This window comes from Heptranchias perlo, chromosome 7, assembly GCF_035084215.1.
Source record: "Heptranchias perlo isolate sHepPer1 chromosome 7, sHepPer1.hap1, whole genome shotgun sequence".
NCBI classification, from domain to species: Eukaryota; Metazoa; Chordata; class Chondrichthyes; order Hexanchiformes; family Hexanchidae; genus Heptranchias; species Heptranchias perlo.
In genome coordinates, this window is record NC_090331.1 from 70780847 (window position 1) to 70804957 (window position 24111).

Sequence of the window (24111 nt, forward strand, 5' to 3'; positions counted from 1 at the left end):
TGGCCCAGCTAAACCATCCTGACTGCACCCCCTCCCCCCCCCCCCCCCCCCCCCCCACCGTCATGACAGCAGAATCCAACATGTGCACTATGTACTGACTACCCTAGTGTGCCATGTATATCTCTAAGGGCCATGTGACAAACTGTACAATGACTTCAGAAAAGTATACAGCTTGAGAAAAAAAATAATCGATAAACAGGTTGGCCGCTCCTTCCTCAACCTGTTTGCCAGCATTAGGCAAAATAAAACCTTTGCTTTTTTTTTCAGCTCCTACTCCCAAAAATAAGGTTGTCCACAGGTTCTATCCTTCAAAGGTTTCTCATGTAATAGAGGTTTTTACCAGGATTAAAAGCTAATCACTTCCTATAGATTGCAAGTTTCAAGATTGATTACTAGGAATGACCTCAGGGATGAAAAAAAAAGATTAAACATGACAAAGTTCAAGTGGAAAAATGACCCAATACAATAATTGTCATCAGCCATAAGTAAAAGCTGCTAGTTTTACTTTTACATTAATATTTCAGTTACCTAAATCAGTGTCTCCACTTTCTATCGCTTTAAGTAGTGCCAATTGACTCCTTTTCATCTTCAACAGCAAGGGTACCTGCTCACCAGACCTTGGCTCATACTCTAAAAGCTAGAACAAAACAGAAGTTATAATTCCTATAGAAATTGTGTTAACATTCTTCAGTGATTCTCTCAGTGCAGCTCCACATCAAGAAAAAGTGACAAAATTGTACTTTGCAATAATGTAGGAGTAAAAATTACATCTATAATTTATCATATATTAAAAATCTTAAAGCAGTTAAGATGCAGTTCCTGTCTGTGCCACTTGACTTCCTGTTGTTACGTGTTTGCCACATTTTTGTGTCAACTTTCCCTCCATTATAAATTCCTAGATAAAATTATCATGCTGATTGTGCAATTACGGGCGGCCCTGGAGCAGCTTTCTGTGTAGTCTGTACCATCTCGGCTGCCATCTTGAATTTTTTTGACTGATTTTTGCCTAACTTCAAATTTCCTACTTTGAGGGTTAGATTTTTGTTTCTCACTGGCACATTGATAATCATTTTATACTTTTATTAATTTCATTGGCCTGTTCTCAGCTGGTGCTGGACCCAGCCACTGTTGATTGGTGCAAAGTACCCCACCTCGATCTGTTCCTTTATCTTTAAATTCATCCATCCGGTCAGTAAAGTGCAGGTTACAATCAGTGGCCTGTTCTAGGTCAGTGCTGCTCCCTGCTTCATATAGCCTCCAGCCATCGCTTGATCCCAGCTGTCTGTCAGTCTTCTCAGGACCTAGTCTACCTCTCCACATTCTTGCTTTCGAGGCTCTGACATTCACCCACAAACCACTGGTTCCATGGCTCTGTCAACTTGCATTGTATATAACAGGACTTCTTATTATGCTGATCGCGCAATCACAGGCGCTCTTGTGCGGCATTCTGAGTTATCTGTACCATCACGGCTAGTATCTAGACTTTTTAAATACAGTAGTTTGGGGATAAAATTGTTATCGCCCCCTCGTCCCAAACCATCCCACCCTTCAGGCCACACACCCCTCATCCAAACGTATATTGAACATTACAAGCAAAAAAGTGTGCTTTAAAGGATCAAACACATCTCAGAGTTCAGATGACACAAACCACTAAAGCTTTTCTCTTGTGGTTTATGTCATCAGTATCCCTGAATGTAATAATGCTTTGCAAAACACTCTAGCCCAAGTCTTATCCTTTATATTACAATGCATAGAAAATTGTACTTAATATTGCAGTTTCCTTTGATCTTTACTTTATCATCATATATACAATAATGAATTGAACCCTGAATAAAAGACCTATATGTAGCAGACTTTTCAAACTAAGATATCATTTATGCCCAATGAAGCAACACCACCAGCAAATGCGTTTACATACAATAAGCCATATATGGATAAAGCTTACGATGTTAAAAATATCTTTGCATCAGCAAAACCACTCCCCCAAACTCTTGGAAACAACAGGAGGAAAGAAGGGGAAATTACAAGAACCCATGAATGGAGAGAAGATAAGTGATATATTACAGCAATAACGAGGTTACATTGCTGACACTGGCTTTAAACTCCCTTTGTTTCAGTAATACTGCATCAGCACTACAGTTATTTACAGAAAACACATTTTCCTTAAAGTTTCCTTTCCCCCCACTCATTTACCACTGATACAGCTTATATTGCTTATTGTATGTAAATGCATTTGCTGGTCGTGTTGCTTCATTGGGCATAAATGATATCTTAGTTTGAAAAGTCTGCTACATACAGGTCTCTTATTCAGGGTTCAATTCATTGTTGTATATATGATAAAAGAGGAAAGATCAAAGGAAATCGCAATATTAAATACAATTATTAGGTAGTGGGGTGGGATTGTACCTAGGTTGTTTTTTGTCCAAAACATGTACTCATGTAGTTTCTGCTCCATAAGATAATACAATATTGTACTAAACAACTGAAATCTAGCAGAATTCTCTATTACAAAGTGCTACCACAAAATATTTTGTGATTAGCAAATAAACTGTCTTTCTTTCAAATAGGGAATATAACATTAAGTTAATGCAAGGAATGAATTTTATTCACCTTTATCGCCAGCTCTGTTCTGCCACAATCATAAGCCTTGGCAGCAATTTCAGAATAGGAAATGCCAGGAGTGTCCCCAAGTTTGTTGTTGATCGCACGAGCAATGCTGTCATCAGGCTCCTCCTTCTGCTGGACCTGTGGACCACAGAATATGGTTATTGTTCAAGGAAGGGTGAAGTTTATGCTAATCCCTTCCAAGATATTTGTCCCAGGCTAAGAAATTTTAAAAACATTAAAGTTGTTCACAAATAATGTGTGTATTTGTGGCTGACAGAACATTTACTACTTAAAGAATTAAAACAAACGGTTTTGAATGTAAAAATATCAATTAAAAACAGAAAATGCCCATTTCTTCCATTTAAGAGGACATTTTTGAAGTCTGTAGTTGGCCTCTAAATATCTACTGTAGAATTCAGTCTGAGTAATCATTCACCTGTAATGATCTAACTAGTCTGGCTAAAATCAAAATCTCAAAGCATCTGTGTAATCAAGGTATACTCTTTCATAATGTGGATATGCCGGTGATGGACTGGGGTTGACAATTGTAAACAATTTTACAACACCAAGTTATAGTCCAGCAATTTTATTTTAAATTCACAAGCTTTCGGAGGCTACCTCCTTCGTCAGGTGAACGATGTGAAAAATACTCTTTCATAGGCCAGGAATTGTGAATGAACTGTGAAATTCTTTCCCATGCTAAAACAATAGACCAATTACCATAGTACTGCTAGTCTGCTGTGGCATAAAGGAACAGGCTTCACTTTGTAAATGTGGAATTTACAATGCAAACACTGGCATTAACTGCTCAGGGCTGCTTATTTGTTGGACCTGAAAATTCCAAGAATGAAAAGAAAATGCTACAAGACCATTTACTTGAATGGGGAAAAACGTGGAGCTTTGGGGAAAGAGCAGGGAAGTGGGACTAACTGGATAGTTTTTTCAAAGAGGCAGCTCAGGCACGATGGGCCAAATGGCCTCATTCTGTGCTGTATGATTTTAAGACCACTTAAAGCCTGCCCGAGTCCGAATGCTTTGCTCTCCCCACCGAGTCCTAGTGCTCCACCTCCATCTGCTTGCGTCTCAATGCTGTGCCCTTACCCTGCCAGCAGTTGCAGAAACAGGAGGGGTAAAAATAGAACAGTGGAAGAATTCGAAGATTTGTGTAGAGATGGAAGCTGCCAGAACCTCCTGCACAAAAAATTGTGTGCAATCGTTCTAGTGAATGCTAGTCACACTTACAAGTTATGTCAGGTTTACAAATTACGTAAGGGCAGAACTAGGTTGCATGTTAGGCGGTTCTTCTTTTCCCAGAGAATAGCGAACCTGTGGAACAGATTGCCGGCTCATGCAGCGAATGCTGATTTGCTGTATTCCTTCACGTGAGATCTGGACCTGTTCCTGGCTGGGGCAGAGATCACCTTGTACAAGAGCTAGGTATCCTGTAACGTAAGTCAGGGTCAAAGTGATCTCCTGGACTAGTTCCGATCGCCTAAGGGGGTCAAAGAGGAATTTTCCAATTTTTTTCACTAATTGGCTGGGGTTTTTAAATCTGATTTTTCGTCTCTCCTAAGAGATTACATGCTTCGCTTTGGTGGGGAGTGTCTGTATTGTGATGCATACGGCATATTGTGTCGGACAAACTGGATGGACCAGTAGGTCCTTTCCTGCCCGTTATTTTCATATGTTCTTACGCAATAGGCATGGTAAGACTACTGATGTTCTTTCCAGTCAGTCCCATTTTTGGTCTACCTCAAGAAAGGCTGGATAGGCTGGAACTGAGAGTATACTGAAAAGTGATCAGAACTCGGAGTTGACGTAATCACATACAACTTTGCCTACTCTCTGATGTCAGGGAATTTCAAACAAAATGTTGAAAACATAGGGAAAATTATACAGTTAGATATATGAGTCACGTAGATCAGGAAGGTCCCTAGTTCAATTGCTGGTTTGTGCTAAGTTAGCTGATTTCAGCTTGAGCAATTGTGGGGATATTTAAAATGGCATCAATGATAGAGGATTGGTTAATGGACAGGAAACAGAGTAGGGATAAACGGGTCATTTTTAGGCTGGCAGGCTGTAACTAGTGGGGTGCCGCAAGGATCGGTGCTTGGGCCTCAGCTATTTACAATCTATATTAATGTAGATGAAGGGACCAAGTGTAATGTATCCAAGTTTGCTGATGATAAAAAGCTGGGTGGGAAAGTAAGCTGTGAGGAGAACACAGAGTCAGCAAAGGGATATAGACAGGTTAAGTGAGTGGGCAAGAAGTTGGGGGATGGAATATAATGCAGGGTAATATGACGTTATTCACTTTGGTAGGAAGAATAGAAAACCAGAATATTTTTTAAAATAGTGAGAAACTATTAAATGTTGGTATTCAGAGAGACTTGGGTGTCCTCGTACAAGAAACACAAAAAGTTAGCATGCAGGTACAGCAAGCAATTAGGAACTGCAAATGGAAAGCTGGCTTTTATTGCAAGGGGGTTGGAGTACAAAAATAAAGAACTCTTACTACAATTGTACATGGCTTTGGTGAGACCTCACCTGGATTACTGCGTACAGTTTTGGACTCCTTATCTAAGAAAGGATATACTTGCCTTAGAGGCGGTGCAGTGAAGGTTCACTAGATTAATTCCTGGGATGAGGGGGTTGTCCTATCAGGCGACGTTGAGTAGAATGGGCCTATACTCTCTGGAGTTTAAAAAAATGAGAGGTGATCTCATTGAAACGTATAAGATTATGAGGGGGCTTGACAGGGTAGATGCTGAGAGGTTGTTTCCCATGGCTGGAGAGTCTAGAACTAGGGGGCATAGTCTCAGGATAAGGGGCTGGCAATTTAAGACAGATGAGGAGAAATTTCTTCACTCAGAGGATTGTGAATCTTTGGAATTCTCTACCCCAGAGAGCTGTGGATTCTGCATTGTTGAATACATTCAAGGCTGAGATCGACAGATTTCTGGACTCTAGGGGAATCAAGGGATCATGGGGATCGGGCAGGAAAGCGGAGTTGAGGTCGAAGATCAGCCGTGATCTGATTGAATGGTGGCGCAGGCTCGAGGGGTCATGTGGCCTACTCCTGCTCCTATTTCTTATGATCCCATGCTAAATTAGCCAATCATGCTCTTGGTCACTAACCAGTGACTGCGGGAACGCATACATACTTGGATGCAGGGCGAGGGCAAGTGCAGTCTTGGCTTTCGAGTCTTCCAATGGTCAGGCACCTACTGATGCTCACTGTCCATGCTCATACATGAAAAATTACCACTTGTGCAAAGTTTTAGAGAGCTGCTGTCAACTGCAAAATCATATCCCAGAGTTGCCATCATCAGGATAGGCAGGGCAAGAGATGAAAGTAGACATTTTTCATTTACTTGAAGTGTAAAAACAAAGATAGATTACTGAACACTTATTCTTGGGAAGGGGGGGGGTGGGGGGGAAGAGGAGAAACAAAGATGAAACATTTACCTTATAGCAGGCCCAATGAGCTAAGATCCGACTTGCTCCCTGAAATTCCGATATTTTCATATACTTACAAATCCTTATTGCAAGAGGATAGAGTCTACGCAAAACTAATCTGAGGAGATGAAAAAGATAATCAGGGCTAAAACTATTCCCTTACTAAAACTTGGTCAATTATGTCATGTATAGGGTGGCACATCAGCGTAGAAACATTATATCCCATGGAATGACCAAATGCAGAACTGTGTCCAAGAATGATTATATGGCAGGTTTCTGGTGAACTATACCACTGCACAAGGTATTTTCCTGCCAAGATGTTAGGAAGATCTAAGGATATTGCCCCAACACACTCTCACACCCTTAGCAGCCAGCTCGTCAACAGCACTGGCAGAGAACTGTGATCAAGTCACTCGGCCACCATTTCAATAAGGGGAAAAAGGCAGTACTATTCTTCATTGCATCTTCTTGAAGCGAATCATTACAAAAAGGACAGGCACGCTGACGGCTTCATAAGTTACCTGTCTATTAGAACTTCAATAGTGAGCTGCTTATATCTAAATTTGTAAGTCAAAGATAAACTCAAAAATAATCAAGGTATCAGTATGCATACTAGCTCTAATATACAAAATGAGCCCAAATATAAGAGGCTCTGAACAAATTATATCAAATACCATAAAGTATGACGCACATTAAAGAATTTGCTGGTGAGAAACAGGAGAACCAAATGGTATAATGTACAGTGTCCCTTTACAAAGTGCCAAAATCAGAAAGATATACCACTATCAAATTAGTGTTTAGTGATGTAGTATACCAGCAGTGTTATTCTCTACAATCAACTGCAAATTATCACTCAATAAACTTGCAGGAGATATCAACGCTGTTAGCCTACATCACCAGCTTTGATGTCTCATTACAGTGATGGCATGAAGCCACTTGCCAATAATTCCTGAGACATTTGCTGATGAAAAATGAAGGGTGATTTTAAGGCTACGATCTCATCTGTGGGTGTAGATGACAGCTCTGATCAATCACTCAGTTTGTGATGTCATCTCAATCACTCACTAAATCTTCAATCACTTCCAAGAATCTGGAATTCTTTATCTGCAATAGTTCTAGGATTCCTGAGTTCATCAAAATACCGTCATTTTTTTCCCAACTTCTTTTCAACTGAACGTTTTGCTTTTTATTAGCCTCACTACCGTCACCTATGGCAACACTTCCTCCCACAGTGGGAAGATTGGATGTTCTGGAACATTAAGTTCTCCTGGACCATAAGCATTGTCATTGTGATCAGCCTATGGAAGCTGTGCTGCCAGAAGTCCAGACTGGTCTGGTCTTCATCCCCCAAAACAAAATCACCCCATAATCTATTAGCTCAGCCACTAGCACATAAAATCACCCGTTGAAGAGAATCAAGATCAAATCAGAGTCAAGGGTGGGACGAGAAGCTGAGCCCTGTGAATGGGAATGGAATCAGTAAGCTGTGATATTACAGCTACAAGGCTGCCTCATAAATATTCACAATTGAGTTTTTTTTTTGCAAATTCGTTCAACTCTGCATCTTGAAAATTACTGACTTTATTCTAAATGGACAACAGGAATTCTAATAAGAATCAGAGCTAATAAAATTGAAGAATAATATGAATCATATGTACTGAAACATCACAAGCAGAAATTATTGAATCCAATTAAATAAATAACTGGAAACAAAAAATTTTGTTGCAATATATGCAATTCTAAAAATGCCACATATCTTGTTACAGCAGTTGTTTGACAAAATCACTCTAGTCACAGATCACGTGCAAGGATACTGGGGATAACTGAGAGGGATTCCGACGGTACAGTCTCGAATGGCGTTCAATACCCGTAGATCTCGGGCCATCTTCACAAATGTATCTGGTGGAAAGTTGCTGATGAAGCATTTACCAAAAGTGGCTGCCTGTGTCCGAAGTAAACATCACCAAAGTCAGTATATATTATACACCTGAATTATCGTTAAACTGTTTCATATGTTATTTAACCTCCTCTTTTCCAGATTAAGAAACAAATGCGACAGGTGATTATAACTATCTATGATATAAAATGGTTGCAAATTACCACAATACCTTCAGTGTGAACCAGAGAGTCTGTCAGCTTTACAAGGTCTACAGTATTGTACTACAAGATACAACGTACTGGCAGATACAAACATTACGATACGAGTCATGTCTAAATTTTGTTATTAAAAAAAAATCATTTCATCTTTGGGTGGTAATGAGACACCAAAAATAGGAGGACCTGCAGAAAACCTCAATCTAATGTACCAATGTTAAAGGAGCAATAAATTATTATAGTCTGTAACTGGAATTTCTGCTACTGGAAGTCACTATAGATAGCTCTAGAGAAAGCTAATTGAGGGATGTAAGTAGTGAAATCCATATTCCATTTTTAACCTCTGGTGCTGGTCAGATGCACTGAAATGGCCTTTCTAAGTCCTGTATTCTCCTATAGCTCACTTAGGGGTGTCTACAGGCAAAAAACTAGCTAAGTCAGTGATAGAGTACATAGTGGGCTGATTTTGACACACCTAGAAAATTGTTCCTGCTGTATAAAGGTTTTTCATGTGACTTATAAAGAAACATGACTGAATAATGGAAAATTCCTAACTTTAAGGTAGGTTTCTGGCTAGTGGTATAAAATACATCACATTGATGCTAACTTATTAGAAGCCCCCCTATGGGTTAAATCACAACCTAATATTTTACAAAGGACAAGAACTTGCATTTACTTTGTGCTGCACCCCATCTACCAGATGTATATCATTTCAGTCTTACCCTCAACAAAGTCTTCTGCATCTCAGGTTCATACTCATTGCCTGCTGCCTCAATGCATTGCTGTACTGCCTCAAACAACAGGTTCTGCTCCTTTATCTCTCGTAAATACTCATCTGCCTTCTGGCTCTCTTTCTATGAACACAAAGTAAGACTGCATTTAATCTAACAGACAAAAGTTACATGCTCACGAAAATTATTTTATATGTTAATTCCAGCATGATTTAAATAAAAAGATAATGCTTTTTGCTTGCAAAAGATTGATCAAACCCAGTTAATGAATTAGAGTCAAATCAGGTACCGAAACAGAAACAAAGAGAAGGAAAGAAAGATTGGATTAAGAGAAAGAGAAAAAGAGGCAGAAAGGAAAAGCAAGAAAAAAAATTTAAAATTTAAAATTTGACATTTTAAAAATCTCCAACAACTCTTGACTACATGCAGGCATGAGATTGAACAGTTTAAATTGTTCCCTTTCTGGGTCAGAGAGGTTGATTAGCATTGCATTAACAATTATCACATTGTTAAAAAGGTACTTACGCTGTTACGTTCCAGCTCTAACTTTCTGTGGCAAGTTTAATGGCAATTAATATGCAAAGCCAGCAAGTTCGTAAAAATAACGGGGAGACTAAGAGCGAGATGCCGTTTGTGGAGCAGCATAAATTGAGCAGCAAGTTCTGGAAATTCACAACTTACGGTGTATCTCATAATCCCCTGAGCTTGCTGGCCGATTCACGCATTAATAACGGCGTGCGTCATTAATACACCACTATTTTTCCAGTAAGATTGGGCCCGAAAAGACAGATACATACATACACACACACGCACAGTGGGAGGAGGATTCAATGTGAGCAATGCTGCAGGAGATCTACTAATGTTCAAGAGAAAACTATTAAAAAAGTTAATGGACTGAAAGCAGAAAAGTGGCCAGGCCCAGATGGTATGCATCCCAGAATACTACAGGTGGTTTGGAAGGAAGTAACAGAGGCAATAACTGTAATTTTCCAAAATCTTTTGGAAACAGGAATTGTGCCAAAGGACTGAAGGATGGTAAATGTTTCTCCTTTTTTGAATAACAGTGTAAGTGAAATTATAGGCCAGTTATTCTTACTTCAATTGTAGGTTAAGCTTCTAAAGTCTGATATGTAATAAAATTAGTGAACACTTAAAAAGGCACGCTATGGATCTGTAAAGGACAGGGCGTGCTTCATTAATTTAAATGAATTTAAATTTTTTGAGGAAACCATGGTGCATAAGGGGATTGTGGTAGATATATATATGGATTTTCAGAGTTTGTTTGATAAGATGCATCATAAGAGTTATTGCAAAAACGAAGGCACTTGGTATTAAAGGAAATGTAACTGCATGGCTAGGACACAATGCAGAGAATAGTGGAAATTGATTTTTTTTGGATTGGAAGTTTATTAGAATGCATTTGTAGGTAGTGGTAAATCCTCGGGATCTTTACTAGTCCTCTTTTGTTCTCCAATTATATAAATGATTTGAACATAGGCACAATTGGAATGACAAACTGAGAGGAAGAAAGCAGGAGAACATATTAGACAGGTTACCAGAGTGGGTAGATAGGTGGCAACGCAGTGCATTGCAGAGGAATGTGAAGTAGTACATTTTGGGAAAAAGAACAGTAAAAGGAAATGTCCCCAAACCAGTAGGAACAGAGATCTAGGGGTGCAGATACAGAGATCTTAAAAGGTGAGAGTGCAGATAGAAAAGGCCACAAAAAGGCAAATGTGATTCTTGCCTCAGTTAAAAATCTATTATCCTTCCAAAAGTGAAGCAAATCTAAAACAACTTGTATTCATCTAGCAACTTTAACGTAGAAAAAAATTCCCAAGTGCTTCGCAGAGGTGAAAGGAAAACATGGATGCCAAGCCAAAGGACATATTAGAAGGGATGACCAAAAGCTTGGTCGAAGAAGAGTCTTAAGGCAGGTGGAGAGGCAGAGGGGTTTAGGGAGGGAATTCTATAGCATGGGGCCTAGACTAAAGGCAATGCTGCAATGGAGGGGAGGGGGTGGGGCGGGCGAAGAGAGGCGGTGATTACAGAGATAGGGAGGGGTGAAGCTATGAAGAGATTTAAACAAAAGGGTTAGAATTTTAAATTTGAGGCCTTGGGGGACTGGGAGGCAACACTGGTCACCAAGGACAGGGGTGATGGGTGAGTGGGGCTTGGTGCAGGAGAGGATATGGGCAGCAGAGTTTTAGATGAGCTGAAGTTCACATGGGTGGAGGATAAAACATGCAATAAATATTCTTTGACCCACTTTAATTTTGATCTGTCAAAATAGAATTGTTGTAATTAAGGGGCAATGACTTTGAACACAAAATTACAGGACAGGTAACAGCAAAACATACCTCATATTCTTTATGAGCCTCCAGCAAAAGTGCGCCAGGTGCCATGGAGGCAATTTTGAAAATATCTTGACAAGCAGCTGAAAGCAACAAAGTAAATAACCAATGACACAAAAGGCTAGGAGAACCACATACTTCACTGTCACCAAGTTATATTTAAAGACAAAACATCAATTTTAATTAAGGCAGGTACCCAATTCTTGGAATCAATGCAACCTAGAAATAGGATTAAGCTGATCTGAACTGTTTCAAATCATGTGATTTTTTTTGAAGAAGGAAGTATTATTGATATGTTATTTATCGTGAAATAAAATGCTTGCTTTACCCAAAATAGCCAAATGTGGCAACAGATGGGTTTATGCTCATGATTCTGCATAAAGCTAGTCACCAACGTCAGCCATGGGTATCACGATGAGCTGCTGAGCATAGACTTGGAACGACCCATGAGGAGAAAGAAAATGCAAGAGTCTTGTCTGGCGCTTCCTAATGCCAGTTAGAAAAGGGAGTCTAATCCTCAAGAATAATTTAGAAGTTTAAGATAAAAAGAGAATACTAGGATTGTGAAATAACAACAGAAAATGCTGGAAATACACATCTGGCAGTATCTAAAAGAGAAAAAAAATGGGTTGCATTTCATATGTAGAACCTTCGTCACTCAAAACATTAAGCATTTCTGCACCCAAAACATTAACCTATCTTCATCTCTTTCCAGATGATGCATATTTCTAGCATTTTGTTTTTATTAGAAAGCTCTGGGTTTACATGTAATATGCTTGGAAAATTAATCTAAAAATATTTAATACTAGCGCTCTTTATTGAATAAACACAATACTTACGTGGGACCTCATGTAGAAACTCATGACTAGAAGTACTAATGATTCGAACACCATCAATCTCAGGCACTAAATGAACATCTTCATCTAGATAAAATCTGAACTTCAGTTAAGGATTTAAATGTTCACAATGTTAATGAATAATGAACACAAAGTGCATGAATGATCCCCTTCTCTGAACTACATGCAATTACCTAATTTTCAGTAAGCCAGCTACAAGCCACTTCACTTGACAGCAAGTTAGAGCCAATACAGATTTTTTTTAAAAAACTTATTAAAAAATTATTTAAGATAACCCCTGAAAACATTTTCTTTGCTGTAACTTTGTTTTTACAAACTTCTGATTTTGTATTTGTCTAACTCGAATATCCAGCACTTGAGGTTAAAAACATTACTGTAAATGTTCTACAACAGCAGCTACATACATTTTGCTTGCTGATGTCCTCATTAACTCTCTCCCACCAATGCAGTATAGTACTTACATCTTTAGAATGGAGAACAGTAGCACAGACTAGACATGGATTTCTTCATGACCTCAACCAATGTTGCTCCATGGGAGAGGACATCTTTACCAATTTTTCCTTGCTCCTCTCTATCCCCTCCCCTTCACCAATCCCAGAAATGTTTCACCCCCTTAGCCGAGAACTAGTAAAACTCAGGTTTTGAAAACACGTGCAACTTCTGGCAGGTCATGTCGATAAATCCAAGAGAGAGTGGGATGAATATTTGCTGTATATATTCTGGATTCTGGTACCAGCCTGATGGACCATCATGGTCTTTTCGGCCCTGTACATCACTATGTTCTAAAAGCAAGAGAGGGCATTCAGTGCATACAGGGATCAATGGTAGCAATAGCATAAGGATACTTAATAGTCTCTTTTGAACTTCCTGCTATTAAAAGTAGTTTATCCCAAATACCGACTACAGTAGGATTGGTGCTTTTGGATCTGTTACACCTGAAAATGCAGAGAGAAAAGTTACCAAAGCTATCACTCCTCTTCTGTGCTTTCACATAAGGATTGTTAAATGAGGGAACCCCATGAGGTTTATAGAATTTATAAGTAAACACTGGCTTATTGTGATTAAAGTATTGTAAATTTTAGAGTGAAGTCAGTTTTGCTGATAAATATTTATTGTAAAACACTACAAATCACACTTACGAGAACAAATATATTAACAGGTCAGCATACATATAAATTAGAACATTTAGGATCAAGGATTTAAATGGCCAATTCACAATTTGAAAAAATCTATGATTTTTTAGAACTTTGGTATAGCCAAATTGATAGTCTTTTCCAGTCCTGTATATTCTTATGTTCCTAAATTTAATCTGTAAATTGCTATAATGCCAGAAGTGAACGAAAAACAATCAGCAGCAGAGGATTTTAATGCACACTGAACATTTAGGCTCAAAGTTAAATAGGAGGAGGATTTAGCACCAAAAGTTGACTAGCATGTCCATTTCTGAAAGCCACTCAATAAGCTAATGAGAAATGGATTTTGCCTAAAAAACATTTCAACAAAACATTACAAAGTTCAAACATGGAACGTGTGTCCATTCCGATCACAAATAAAATATTTCAATAAAACAGATCTATATCATTCTCTCCTCTTATTAAACAATTAGAACATTACTATTTTTAATAGTGTCTCCATTTCACTCTTCACCCCAGCCATTCAACATCCCATTTCCCAACTTAGAACTGATTGCTTGGCCATGCTCCGAAGGCTGCTGCCAGTTATAAACTAACTTCTAAGAGTTGTGCAAGGGCAGAACAGGTTGACTTGATCCATAAAATTCTCTTCCTCTGAAGAAGTGACCTTGGCTCAATGATACAAATATTCCTTTGCTGTTTGTGGGACCTTGCTGTGCTCAATTTGGCTGCCGCGTTTCCTTCATTACAACAGTGACTATACTTCAAAAGTACTTAATTGGCTGTAAAGCACTTTGTGACGTCCTGAGGTCGTGAAAGGTGCTATACAAATGCAAGTCTGTCTGTCTTTCCCTATTCATCATATGTCCAAGGCCTATACCAAAGTTCGAGCTCATGACCTAGGCTAACACTCGGGTGCAGTACTGAGAGAGTGCCAAATTGTCAGTGCTACTGTCCTTTGGATGAGACATTAAACTGAGGTTCTGTCTTGGTGTTCCAGTAGATGTTCAAGATGGCACTCTTCAAAGACAGGCAGAAAGTACTTACTCACCAAATATCACAAAAAAATCTAACCACAATATTGTTGGTACAGAATGGCTGCTACATTTATCTAAGTAACAGTTGATGTATTCCAAAAGTAAATAATTGTATGAGATATCTCACCTTGATAAGGTGCAGTATAAATGTAAGTGCCTTCACCAGGCCACATTATACACTTATTTTATTCCCTTACTTCTTATTCAAACTAGGACAAGACAATCCAGGCTGCTTTCTCTATGACAGAAGGTGTAATTTGCACAGTGCAATAGGTTTCTCTGCTGATATATTTCTCCTCTACCCTCCCACCCCCCCTCTCCATGAGATACTGCAACTGCCCAAGAAAGTATTAGTGAAATTCATCCATAAAGAACACTGGAGTTTAAAGGTGACTGAATTGAAACACAGCTCCCAGGGAAGTGGTATTTATGACTATACTGCTCAAGCTATCACCATAGGCTAACAAAACATTAAGTTACTGAATGTATAAATGTATTTATAAACATTTTAAGTGCACAGAAATCAGTATTTGAATCAAGTTATTTATAAAATTTTAAATCTAATTCTCACTATGGTAATATTTATGACTGCACGTACGTAATCCAGTGTCAATAACGGGAAACGATGAGTGCTTAAAATCCCACATGGCAAACAAATGTTTCCTGATTCTCCACTCTCCTTTCCATGGGGTGAAGTGACAAGGGAGGGTGAAGGGGTGTTGCATAACAAGAACTTGGAAGGATTTAGGAAACATGGAGCATCTATTGTCACACTATCACAGACTGGTAGAAGGTGAGTTTTCACTCAATCCTTCATACGGAGAGCACCTCAGTACAGGTGTGCCATCAGGCAGCAGGTGCTGAGTGGACGTTAGCTACTTCTCTACAGGAATGGATGGAGAAGGCCATTCAGCCTGCTCTCTCACACTTCCTACTGGTTGAATTCACCAAAATCCTGCTCCAAATTCAGCAGTCCTAACTCAAAGGATGGAGGACAGAGAATAGAAAAGGTTACCCCTCCTAATATTGGTAAATTTAGAAGTCCTCCGTTGGTCACTACTATCTGTCATGTTAATACAGAAACATATCTGTGAAACTCGAATTCAGTTATCAATGAGCCACATCTAATAGCGTAGTGCCACTGTACAACTTACCAGACAAACTGCTTAGGTGGTGTTTGGAAGTTTGTGTCAACCACACACAACTTGTCCTAGAAACAAAGCAGCAAGAATCAGCAAGCAACACAGATTTTAAATATTCACTTATTGATGTAGAAAATAAATCTTCAATGTTTGCAACTTGCTTTTGTACAACGAGATCAATAAAGCAGCCACTGTAAACATTGTTTAGCAGCCTCAACACAACTCTTGCCCTTTATAAGTTTATGACCCTTTTCCAGTTTTCACCACCCACCAGCTCCCCTCATAGAAGCATTATATTTCTCATATTCCAGGGGGTGCAGTGCATACCCTACTCCTTCATAGTTCACAAGAAATGCATCCCATAAAATAGTTTTTCATGCCAGATAAACAGTAATATGACTTGTATTTAACTTTATGGTATATCAAATTATATAATCTTCATAACAAGCTAATTCGATAGAGAACACACAATATCTACAGCAATCACAGCACCAAAAATACTAGAATTTCAACTTATTGATTACTCTCTGTAAAATGATGTTCGAACTAGTACACCAACAAATTAGTTCATTTGGTCATCTCACAGTAACTAAAAATTCATTAGAATCATGCTCGGACTGTCTCTCACCTTCAATGATGAAGAACCCATCCAAATGTTACCAGTGTCTGTAAATAGAGCCAGCCATTTATAATTGAAAGAAATAGCAATTTGGGTAAATGCACACACTTGCGGTGCAAGACCAGGAGGAGTCTACAACAGAAAAATTATTAAGTTAAATTCACAATCTTTATTCGCTTCTTCCGTTGTGTCTTCTATTTTTAAATAAATTATTTTGCTCCCTATTCCCTATGAGTACACAGACCTCATGCCTCTGCTCCTCTTTAATTATGTGTCATCTGTAGAAGTGATGCAAGTTGATTACTCTCCGATTTCCCCAATCTAATGAAGGTGCCTCCTCATACAATCACAGCTAAAACTGAAAAGTTCCTGTATGTCAAATTGTGGGGAGGGTGTGTGTCTTACCAATTCATGGCTAAATATATAATTGTGCTGTGCCACCAGGCCTGCTCAGAAGCACACAATCTTTAGTAGCAATATGTCTTTATAAATGAATGCTTCCAATTAGAAGGTAGTACCAAAACATTAATGGATCAGAATTTAGGTCAATTTAGAAGGATCATAGAAACAAAGTATTTGTCATTAGTACTTTCATCAATAACCATTTAATTCAGTGTCTCTGGAGAAGGGAGGGAATGAATAAACTTACATTTACACAGCATCTTTCACACCTTCAGGAAATCCCAAAGCTCTTCATAGTCAATTCATTGCTTTTAATGTGTAGTCAATTACTAAATACATTTTAATCTGTATTTTGCTTCTTGTGTGAAATGCACTAAATGCCCAGTACCTGTTACTGTGTTCAGGCAGATCTTATGCTTACCACAGATGTGCAGGACGCATTATCTACGACGTATAAATCCTTCCCATTAGCCAGAACAATTTTGGTCTGTCGGTCCTGCATCAATACAGCCCAGCACGTTGGTAGCCGCTGTAGTCCTGTTAGAAGAAAAATAAAAAGTAAAATCCAGTTATCTGCTCGTATATATTTACCAAAAAAAAACCTCCCTGGATTGTTTTGCTCTCCTTTATACCCTCTGTGGATAATGGCAAAATAATACATGCCAATGCTGCTAAACCAGTAGATCTTACATGTGAGAAAGTACATCTCCAATTTTGCCTTGGATTTCTTCCCTTGGTAAGTTGTTCCAACATCCAACTACCCTCTCAGTAACGTTTCCTTGCAACCCATCTGAATCCATATCTATCTCTTTATAAGGAAAGGGTTAATCAGACTGTCCTGGAGTCTACTAATTTTATTCTACTATTGATTTCTCTTTATATTGTAGTAATGGTAACCTTTACCTGTTGCCTGTTAAACAGGGAAGTATGTCAGTTTAAAGTACCACTAGGCTATTGGGCCAGGGCTGATCCTGCAGCAGTGATCAGTTTCAGGATGAAGTAATGAGGCTTAATTAAGAGAGTGTATGAGAATAGACTGGTGGCCAACATAAAAGGGAATCCAAAAGTCTTCTACAGGCATGTAAACAGTAAACGGGTAGTAAGAGGAGGTGTGGAGCCAATTAGGGACCATAAAGGTGATCTACTCATGGATGCAGAGGGTATGGCCAAGGTACTAAGTGAGTACTTCTCATCTGTCTTTACCAAGGAAGAAGATGCTGCCAGAGTCTCAGTAAAGGAAGATATAGTTGAGATACTGGATGGGCTAAAAATTGATAAAGAAGATGTACTTGAAAGGCGAGTTTTACTTAAATAACCAATAACCTGCTCACTGATGCTCAGTTTGGGTTCCGCCAGGACTACTTGGCTCCAGACCTCATTACAGCCTTGGTCCAAACATGGACAAAAGAGATGAATTCCAGAGGTGAGGTGAGAGTGACTGCCCTTGACATCAAGGCAGCATTTGACCGAGTGTGGCACCAAGGAGCACTAGTAAAATTGAAGTCAATGGGAATCAGGGGGAAAACTCTCCAGTGGCTGGAGTCGTACCTAGCACAAAGGAAGATGATAGTGGTTGTTGGAAGCCAATCATCTCAGCCCCAGGACATTGCTGCAGGAGTTCCTCAGGGCAGTGTCCTAGGCTCAACCATCTTCAGCTGCTTCGGCAATGACCTTCCCTCCATCATAAGGTCAGAAATGGGGATGTTCGCTGATGATTGCACAGTGTTCAGTTCCATTCACAACCCCTCACATAATGAAGCAGTGCGTGCCCAAATGCAGCAAGACCCGGGCAACATCCAGGCTTAGGCTGATAAGTGGCAAGTAACATTCGCGCCAGACAAGTGCCAGGCAATGACCATCTCCAACAAGAGAAAGTCTAACCACCTCCCCTTGACATTCAACGGCATTACCATCGCCGAATCCCCCACCATAACATCCTGGGGGTTACTATTGACCAGAAACTTAACTGGACCAGCCACATAAATACTGTGGCTACAAGAGCAGGTCAGAGGCTGGGTATTCTGTGGCGAGTGACTCACTTCCTGACTCCCTAAAGCCTTTCCACCATCTACAAGGCACAAGTCAGGAGTGTGATGGAATACTCTCCACTGGCCTGGATGAGTACAGCTCCAACAATACTCAAGAAGCTCGACACCATCCAGGACAAAGCAGTCTGCTTGACTGGCACCCCATCCACTACCCTGAACATTCACTCCCTTCACCACCGGCGCAGTGGCTGCAGTGTGTACCATCCACAGGATGCACTGCAACAACTCGCCAAGGTTCTTCGACAGCACCTCCCAAACCCGCAACCTCTACCACCTAGAAGGACAAGGGCAACAGGCACATGGGAACAACATCAGCTGCACGTTCCCCCCCAAGTCACACACCATTCCGACTTGGAAATATATCGCCGTTCCTTCATTGTCGCTGGGTCAAAATCCTGGAACTCCCTACCTAACAGCACTGTGGGAGAACCTTCACCACACCGAATGCAGCGGTTCAAGAAGGCGGCTCACCGCCACCTTCTCAAGGGCAATTAGGGATGAGCAATTGCTGGCTTTGCCAGCGACGTCCACATCCCATGAACAAATAAAAAAGTAGGTAAGTCACCCGGTCCGATGGGGTGTATCCTAGATTGCTGAGGGAAGTAAGGGTGGAAATTGCCGAGGTACTGGCCATAACCTTCCAAACATCCGTAGATACAGGTGTGGTGCCAGAAGACTGGAGAATTGCAAATGTTATACCCTTGTTCAAAAAAAAGGGTGCAAGGATAAACCCAGCAACTATAGGCCAGTCAGTTTAACCTCAGTGGTGGGGCAACTTTTAGAAACGATAATCCGGGACAGAATTAACAGTCATTTGGACGAGTGTGGATTGATTAGGGAAAGCCAGCACGGATTTGTTAAAGGCAAATCGTGTTTAACTAACCTGGTAGAGTTTTTTGATGAGGTAACAGAAAGGGTAGATGAGGGCAATGCAGTTGATGTGGTGTATAAGAACTTTCAAAAGGTGTTTGATAAAGTGCCGCATGGTCGGCTTATCATAAAGATTGCGGCCCATGGAATAAAGGGGGCAGTAGCAACATGGATACAGAATTGGCTAAGGAACAGGAAACAGAGAGTAGTGGTGTAACAGTTGTTTTTCGGGCTGGAAGGAGGTGTACAGTGGTGTTCCCCAGGGGTCGGTGCTGGGACCACTGTTTTTCTTGATATATATTGATGACTTGGACTTGGGTGTACAGGGCACAATTTCAAAATCTGCAGATGACAAAACTTGGAAGGGTAGTGAACAGTGAGGAGGATATAGACAGGCTGGTGGCATGGGCGGACACGTGGCAGATGAAATTTAACACAGAAAAATGCAAGACGATACATTTCGTAAGGAAGAACGAGGAGAGGCAATATAAACTAGAGGGCACAATTCTAAAAGGTGTACAGGAACAGAGAGATCTTGGGGTATATGTGCACAAATCGTTGAAGGTGGTAGAGCAGGTTGAGAAAGCAGTTAAAAAAGCACACGGGATCATGGGCTTTATAAATAGAGGCATAGAGTACAAAAGTATGGAAGTCATGATGAACCTTTATAAAACACTGGTTCGGCCACAACTGGAGTATTGTGTCCAGTTCTGGGCACCGCATTTCAGGAAAGATGCGAAGGCCTTAGAGAGGGTGCAGATGAGATTTACTAGAATGATTCCAGGGATGAGGGGCTTTAGTTATGTGGATAGACTGGAGAAGCTCGGGTTGTTCTCCTTGGAACAGAGACGGTTGCAAGGAGATTTGATAGAGGTATTCAAAATCATGAAGGGTCTAGACAGAGTAGATAGAGAGAAACTGTTCCCATTGGCAGAGGGGTCAAGAACCAGAGGACAAAGATTTAAGGTGATTGGCAAAAGAACCAAAAGGTGACATGAGGAAAAACTTTTTTTTTTTACACAGCAAGTGGTTAGGATCTGGAATGCACTGCCCGAGGAGGTGGTGGTGACAGATTCAATCATGGCCTTCAAAAGGGAACTAGATAAGTACTTGAAAAGGAAAAAAATTGCAGGGCTATGGGGATAGAGCGGGGAGTGCGACTAGCTGGATTGCTCTTGCATAGAACCAGCACGGACTCGACGGGCCGAATGGCCTCCTTCCGTGCTGTAACCTTTCTATGATTCTATGATTAAAGATGTGCCATTGCACACTGAATCATTCAATAACAGTATGGGGAAAGAGTTAGTTCTGTAAAAGAAAACATCTGGGCATACGTCATTCTTTTTAATTGGTACGAATGATACAGAAATAAAGACAGACTTACAATTAAAGGTTTCAGCTGGTAGAATAGCAATTATACAGAACAAGAGTGAAACTATCGATAAGCTAACAAAAGTAAGCGAGTTATACTTAGAGCTCTTTTTTCCATTGAGCTAACAAGAAATGAAAACTAAGGTTATTGATAAGGGATAAGTCAATTAAATTCTCCTTATATGGAGTTGTATTTTAACTTTTATATAATTATGTAATGCAGAATTGTGTGGATTTTTACATAGAGGGAGTAAGAGAAATGTATAAGAACCGTCTGTTTATAATGAGTATTTGGATTCGTAAAGACTTAAGGTACTGAACTGAGAACTGTAACATGTTACAAATATAAATAAGTACCCCTCCTCTAATATCTTCTGTTTAAACTCACATCCCCTCATTTTGCTGTCTCATGCTTACCAAATTCATCAGAATGATACCGGGGCTAAAAGGATTAAATTACGAGGACAAGTTGCACAGAGTAGGCTTGTATTCCCTTGTGTATAGAAGAGTAAGGGGTGACCTAATTGAGGTATTAAAGATGATTAAAGGACTCAATAGGGTAGATGGAGAGAAACTATTTCCTCTGGTTGGGGAGTCCAGAATAAGGGGCATAACTTTAAAATTAGAGCTAGGATGTTCAGGGGTGACATCAGGAAGCATTTTTTCACATAAAGGATACTGGAAATCTGGAACTCTCTTCCCCCAAAAAGCTGTTGTGCCAAGGTCAATTGAAAATTTCAGAACTGAGATTGATAGGTTTTTGTTAATTGTAAACAATTTTACAACACCAAGTTATAGTCCAGCAATTTTATTTTAAATTCACAAGCTTTCGGAGGCTTCCTCCTTCGTCAGGTGAACGATGTGAAAATGAAATCCTCGAAATGAAATCGCATTTATAATTCACAGAACAATGCTTGGTGAGTACAGACAGTTTTTTCAACTGCCCGTTGCCAAGGCAATCAGTGTGCAGACAGACAGGTGTTACCTGCCAGGTCTCACAGAATATACAAATCACCAAAAAAAAAAAAAACGGGCAGTTGAAAAAACTGTCTGTACTCACCAAGCATTGTTCTGTGAATTATAAATGCGATTTCATTTAGAGGATTTCATTTTCACATCGTTCACCTGACGAAGGAGGAAGCCTCCGAAAGCTTGTGAATTTAAAATAAAATTGCTGGACTATAACTTGGTGTTGTAAAATTGTTTACAATTGTCAACCCCAGTCCATCACCGGCATCTCCACATCAGGTTTTTGTTAGGCATGGGTATTAAGGGTTACGGAACCAAGATGGGTAGATGGAGTTAAGATACAGATCAGCCATAATCTAATTGAATGGCGGAACAGACGCGAGAGGTTGAATGGCCTACTCCTGTTCCTATGTTCCTTATATAAATAGCCGTAACTGATCTATATCTCTGCAACAAAGGAACCTTATTTCAATACTGTTGTAAATGACAATGCATGGACTATGCCCACATTTGGTTTGCTGGCGATCTACAGGAAGAAATGGCAGCATATCCAAATATACTGATTCTTCTACAGATAGAACTGCACAATTTATTTCTCCCAATGTAATATCACTCCATTAATTTAAATGTAATGTCCCTCCCCCCAATTTGCTCTCTAAAAGTATTTCAGTTGTTGAAACAGGACTCCACCGCGGGCCCCCAAGGAGAGTTTTGCAACTAATTTCACAATACATTAGGCAGTTTTTACAATGATACAAGAATTTAAGCTGGAAAGAAATTTTGTGTAAAATGGGATTATAGAGTTGTTGATAATGATATCCTGAACTGTCAGCAAAAAACAATATATCCAGTTGAGCAACTTTAGTTTCAACCCCACCCCCCACCCCTAAAAGGCATGACATTCTACATATGCAACAATCTCAATCTTATCGGAGTTCATACGAATTATGAAAACAGTAGATATACTGCATCAACAAAAGTGACAGTTCAATGCAATTCAAATGTTTACATAAATCCAAAAGCCTGACTGAGGTGGGTTACAATGCAGCAGTTTGATCTCACTGTTGAATATTCAGAGTGTTTACCTGGAACTTCAGGAAGTCGTCTGAGTTTGAGGTCGTCTATGTTTGTGGCAAGTGTGAATCTAAAAGCACCAGTTAATATAGCGACTCCTGAGCCATAAGCAGAGTGGAAAACTTTGGCCTCCATGACTCGATTCTGTAACACCTCCTTCAAAATCAGGGCAATAAATAAACTCCATTACTAAATATAATAATTTTATCTTGAACAGCAAGCCTGTTAACAAATATGTGACATTTATTTTTCTTAATAGCTTTATTACATTATAGAATCATCACACACAGTACAGCATGCTTGGGATGCAGTTGTATTTCACAGTTAATTGGATCTAGCAGGTCTATGACCATTACATTTCTTGATAAGTTAACTCAACAATGGATCTCTTTTTTTTGGAGCTCATACTGGAAGGATCACTAAGCTTTGGCAGAAAGGTAACCCATTAGTAGCAGCATGATGGCACTGCAGCTGCTCTGCAGACAAGCTGTGCAATAGAGACAAATGCTTCAAAAATGTTTTGAATGTTATTTCCCTCCTACTTGGAGAGTAAAAGTAATTCCCAACACACCTATGTCAATTTTTCACTCACTAAAAAAAAAATTCAGTTGAACTCCAACCAGAGATCACACATTAAAAACATAATGTTTTGTGCTCAAAGCAAGGGATGTCAATGCTGGTGAATGAAGAGTTTTCCAAAGCATCACCATCAACCTTTCCAGGTTGAGGAGAGCACAAGTCATGTGCAGAGTAAAGCTTCCTTTACTCTTGATCAAAGAATGTGGGGAAAAAAAATTACATTTATATAGCATCTCATCACATTTTATGAACTACTTTGAAATGCAGTGACTGCTGTAGTGTAGATAAATCTAGCAACCATTTGTACACAGTAAGATCCCACAAACAATGAGATGGATGAACGTTAATTTATTTCTGATGGTGTTGACTGAGGGATAAATGTTGGCAAAGACACTAGAAGAATTCCCTGCCTTTCTATGAAGACTGCAATGGGATCTTTAATGCCCTTCTGACCACTGGAACAAAATTTATCTCCTACGGCTGGAATAAAAACGTGTTAACCAACAGCATCAACCAGTCCCCATCCTCCCACCCATCCACCCCCCCACCCATCCACCCTCCCTCCTCCCCCAAAACTTCCTTCCTTCCTCTCTTGAAGCTGCTGGCTCATCGTGAAGTACAGTTCCATGAGCTTCAAGCTTCCTCTGCTACATAGGTTAATCAACCACTTTTCTTGTGTTAGCCTGGACAGCAAGCCATTCACTCATGATCTCGTGCATTTTTCTCACAAGCCACTCAATAGTGATCAGGACCAGAAACCCTGGC

The 24111-nt window shown here is 39.8% G+C and overlaps 1 protein-coding gene across 2 annotated transcripts in view; it reads right to left on the reverse strand.

The window, feature by feature from the left end:
- The window catches only part of vps16 (VPS16 core subunit of CORVET and HOPS complexes), a 40995-nt gene that overhangs the window by 13998 nt on the left and 2886 nt on the right, over positions 1–24111 (reverse strand). For both annotated transcript variants that reach the window (XM_067987820.1, XM_067987821.1), the window contains 13 exons: positions 22779–22923; positions 16857–16972; positions 16043–16165; positions 15427–15482; positions 12948–13037; positions 12085–12179; positions 11252–11328; positions 8883–9014; positions 7881–8008; positions 6588–6623; positions 6076–6184; positions 2611–2745; positions 529–637 (listed from right to left, as the gene is read on the reverse strand). In XM_067987820.1, the coding sequence (XP_067843921.1) occupies positions 529–637; positions 2611–2745; positions 6076–6184; positions 6588–6623; positions 7881–8008; positions 8883–9014; positions 11252–11328; positions 12085–12179; positions 12948–13037; positions 15427–15482; positions 16043–16165; positions 16857–16972; positions 22779–22923 (1351 nt within the window). The remainder of the gene's footprint in view (positions 1–528; positions 638–2610; positions 2746–6075; positions 6185–6587; positions 6624–7880; positions 8009–8882; positions 9015–11251; positions 11329–12084; positions 12180–12947; positions 13038–15426; positions 15483–16042; positions 16166–16856; positions 16973–22778; positions 22924–24111) is intronic.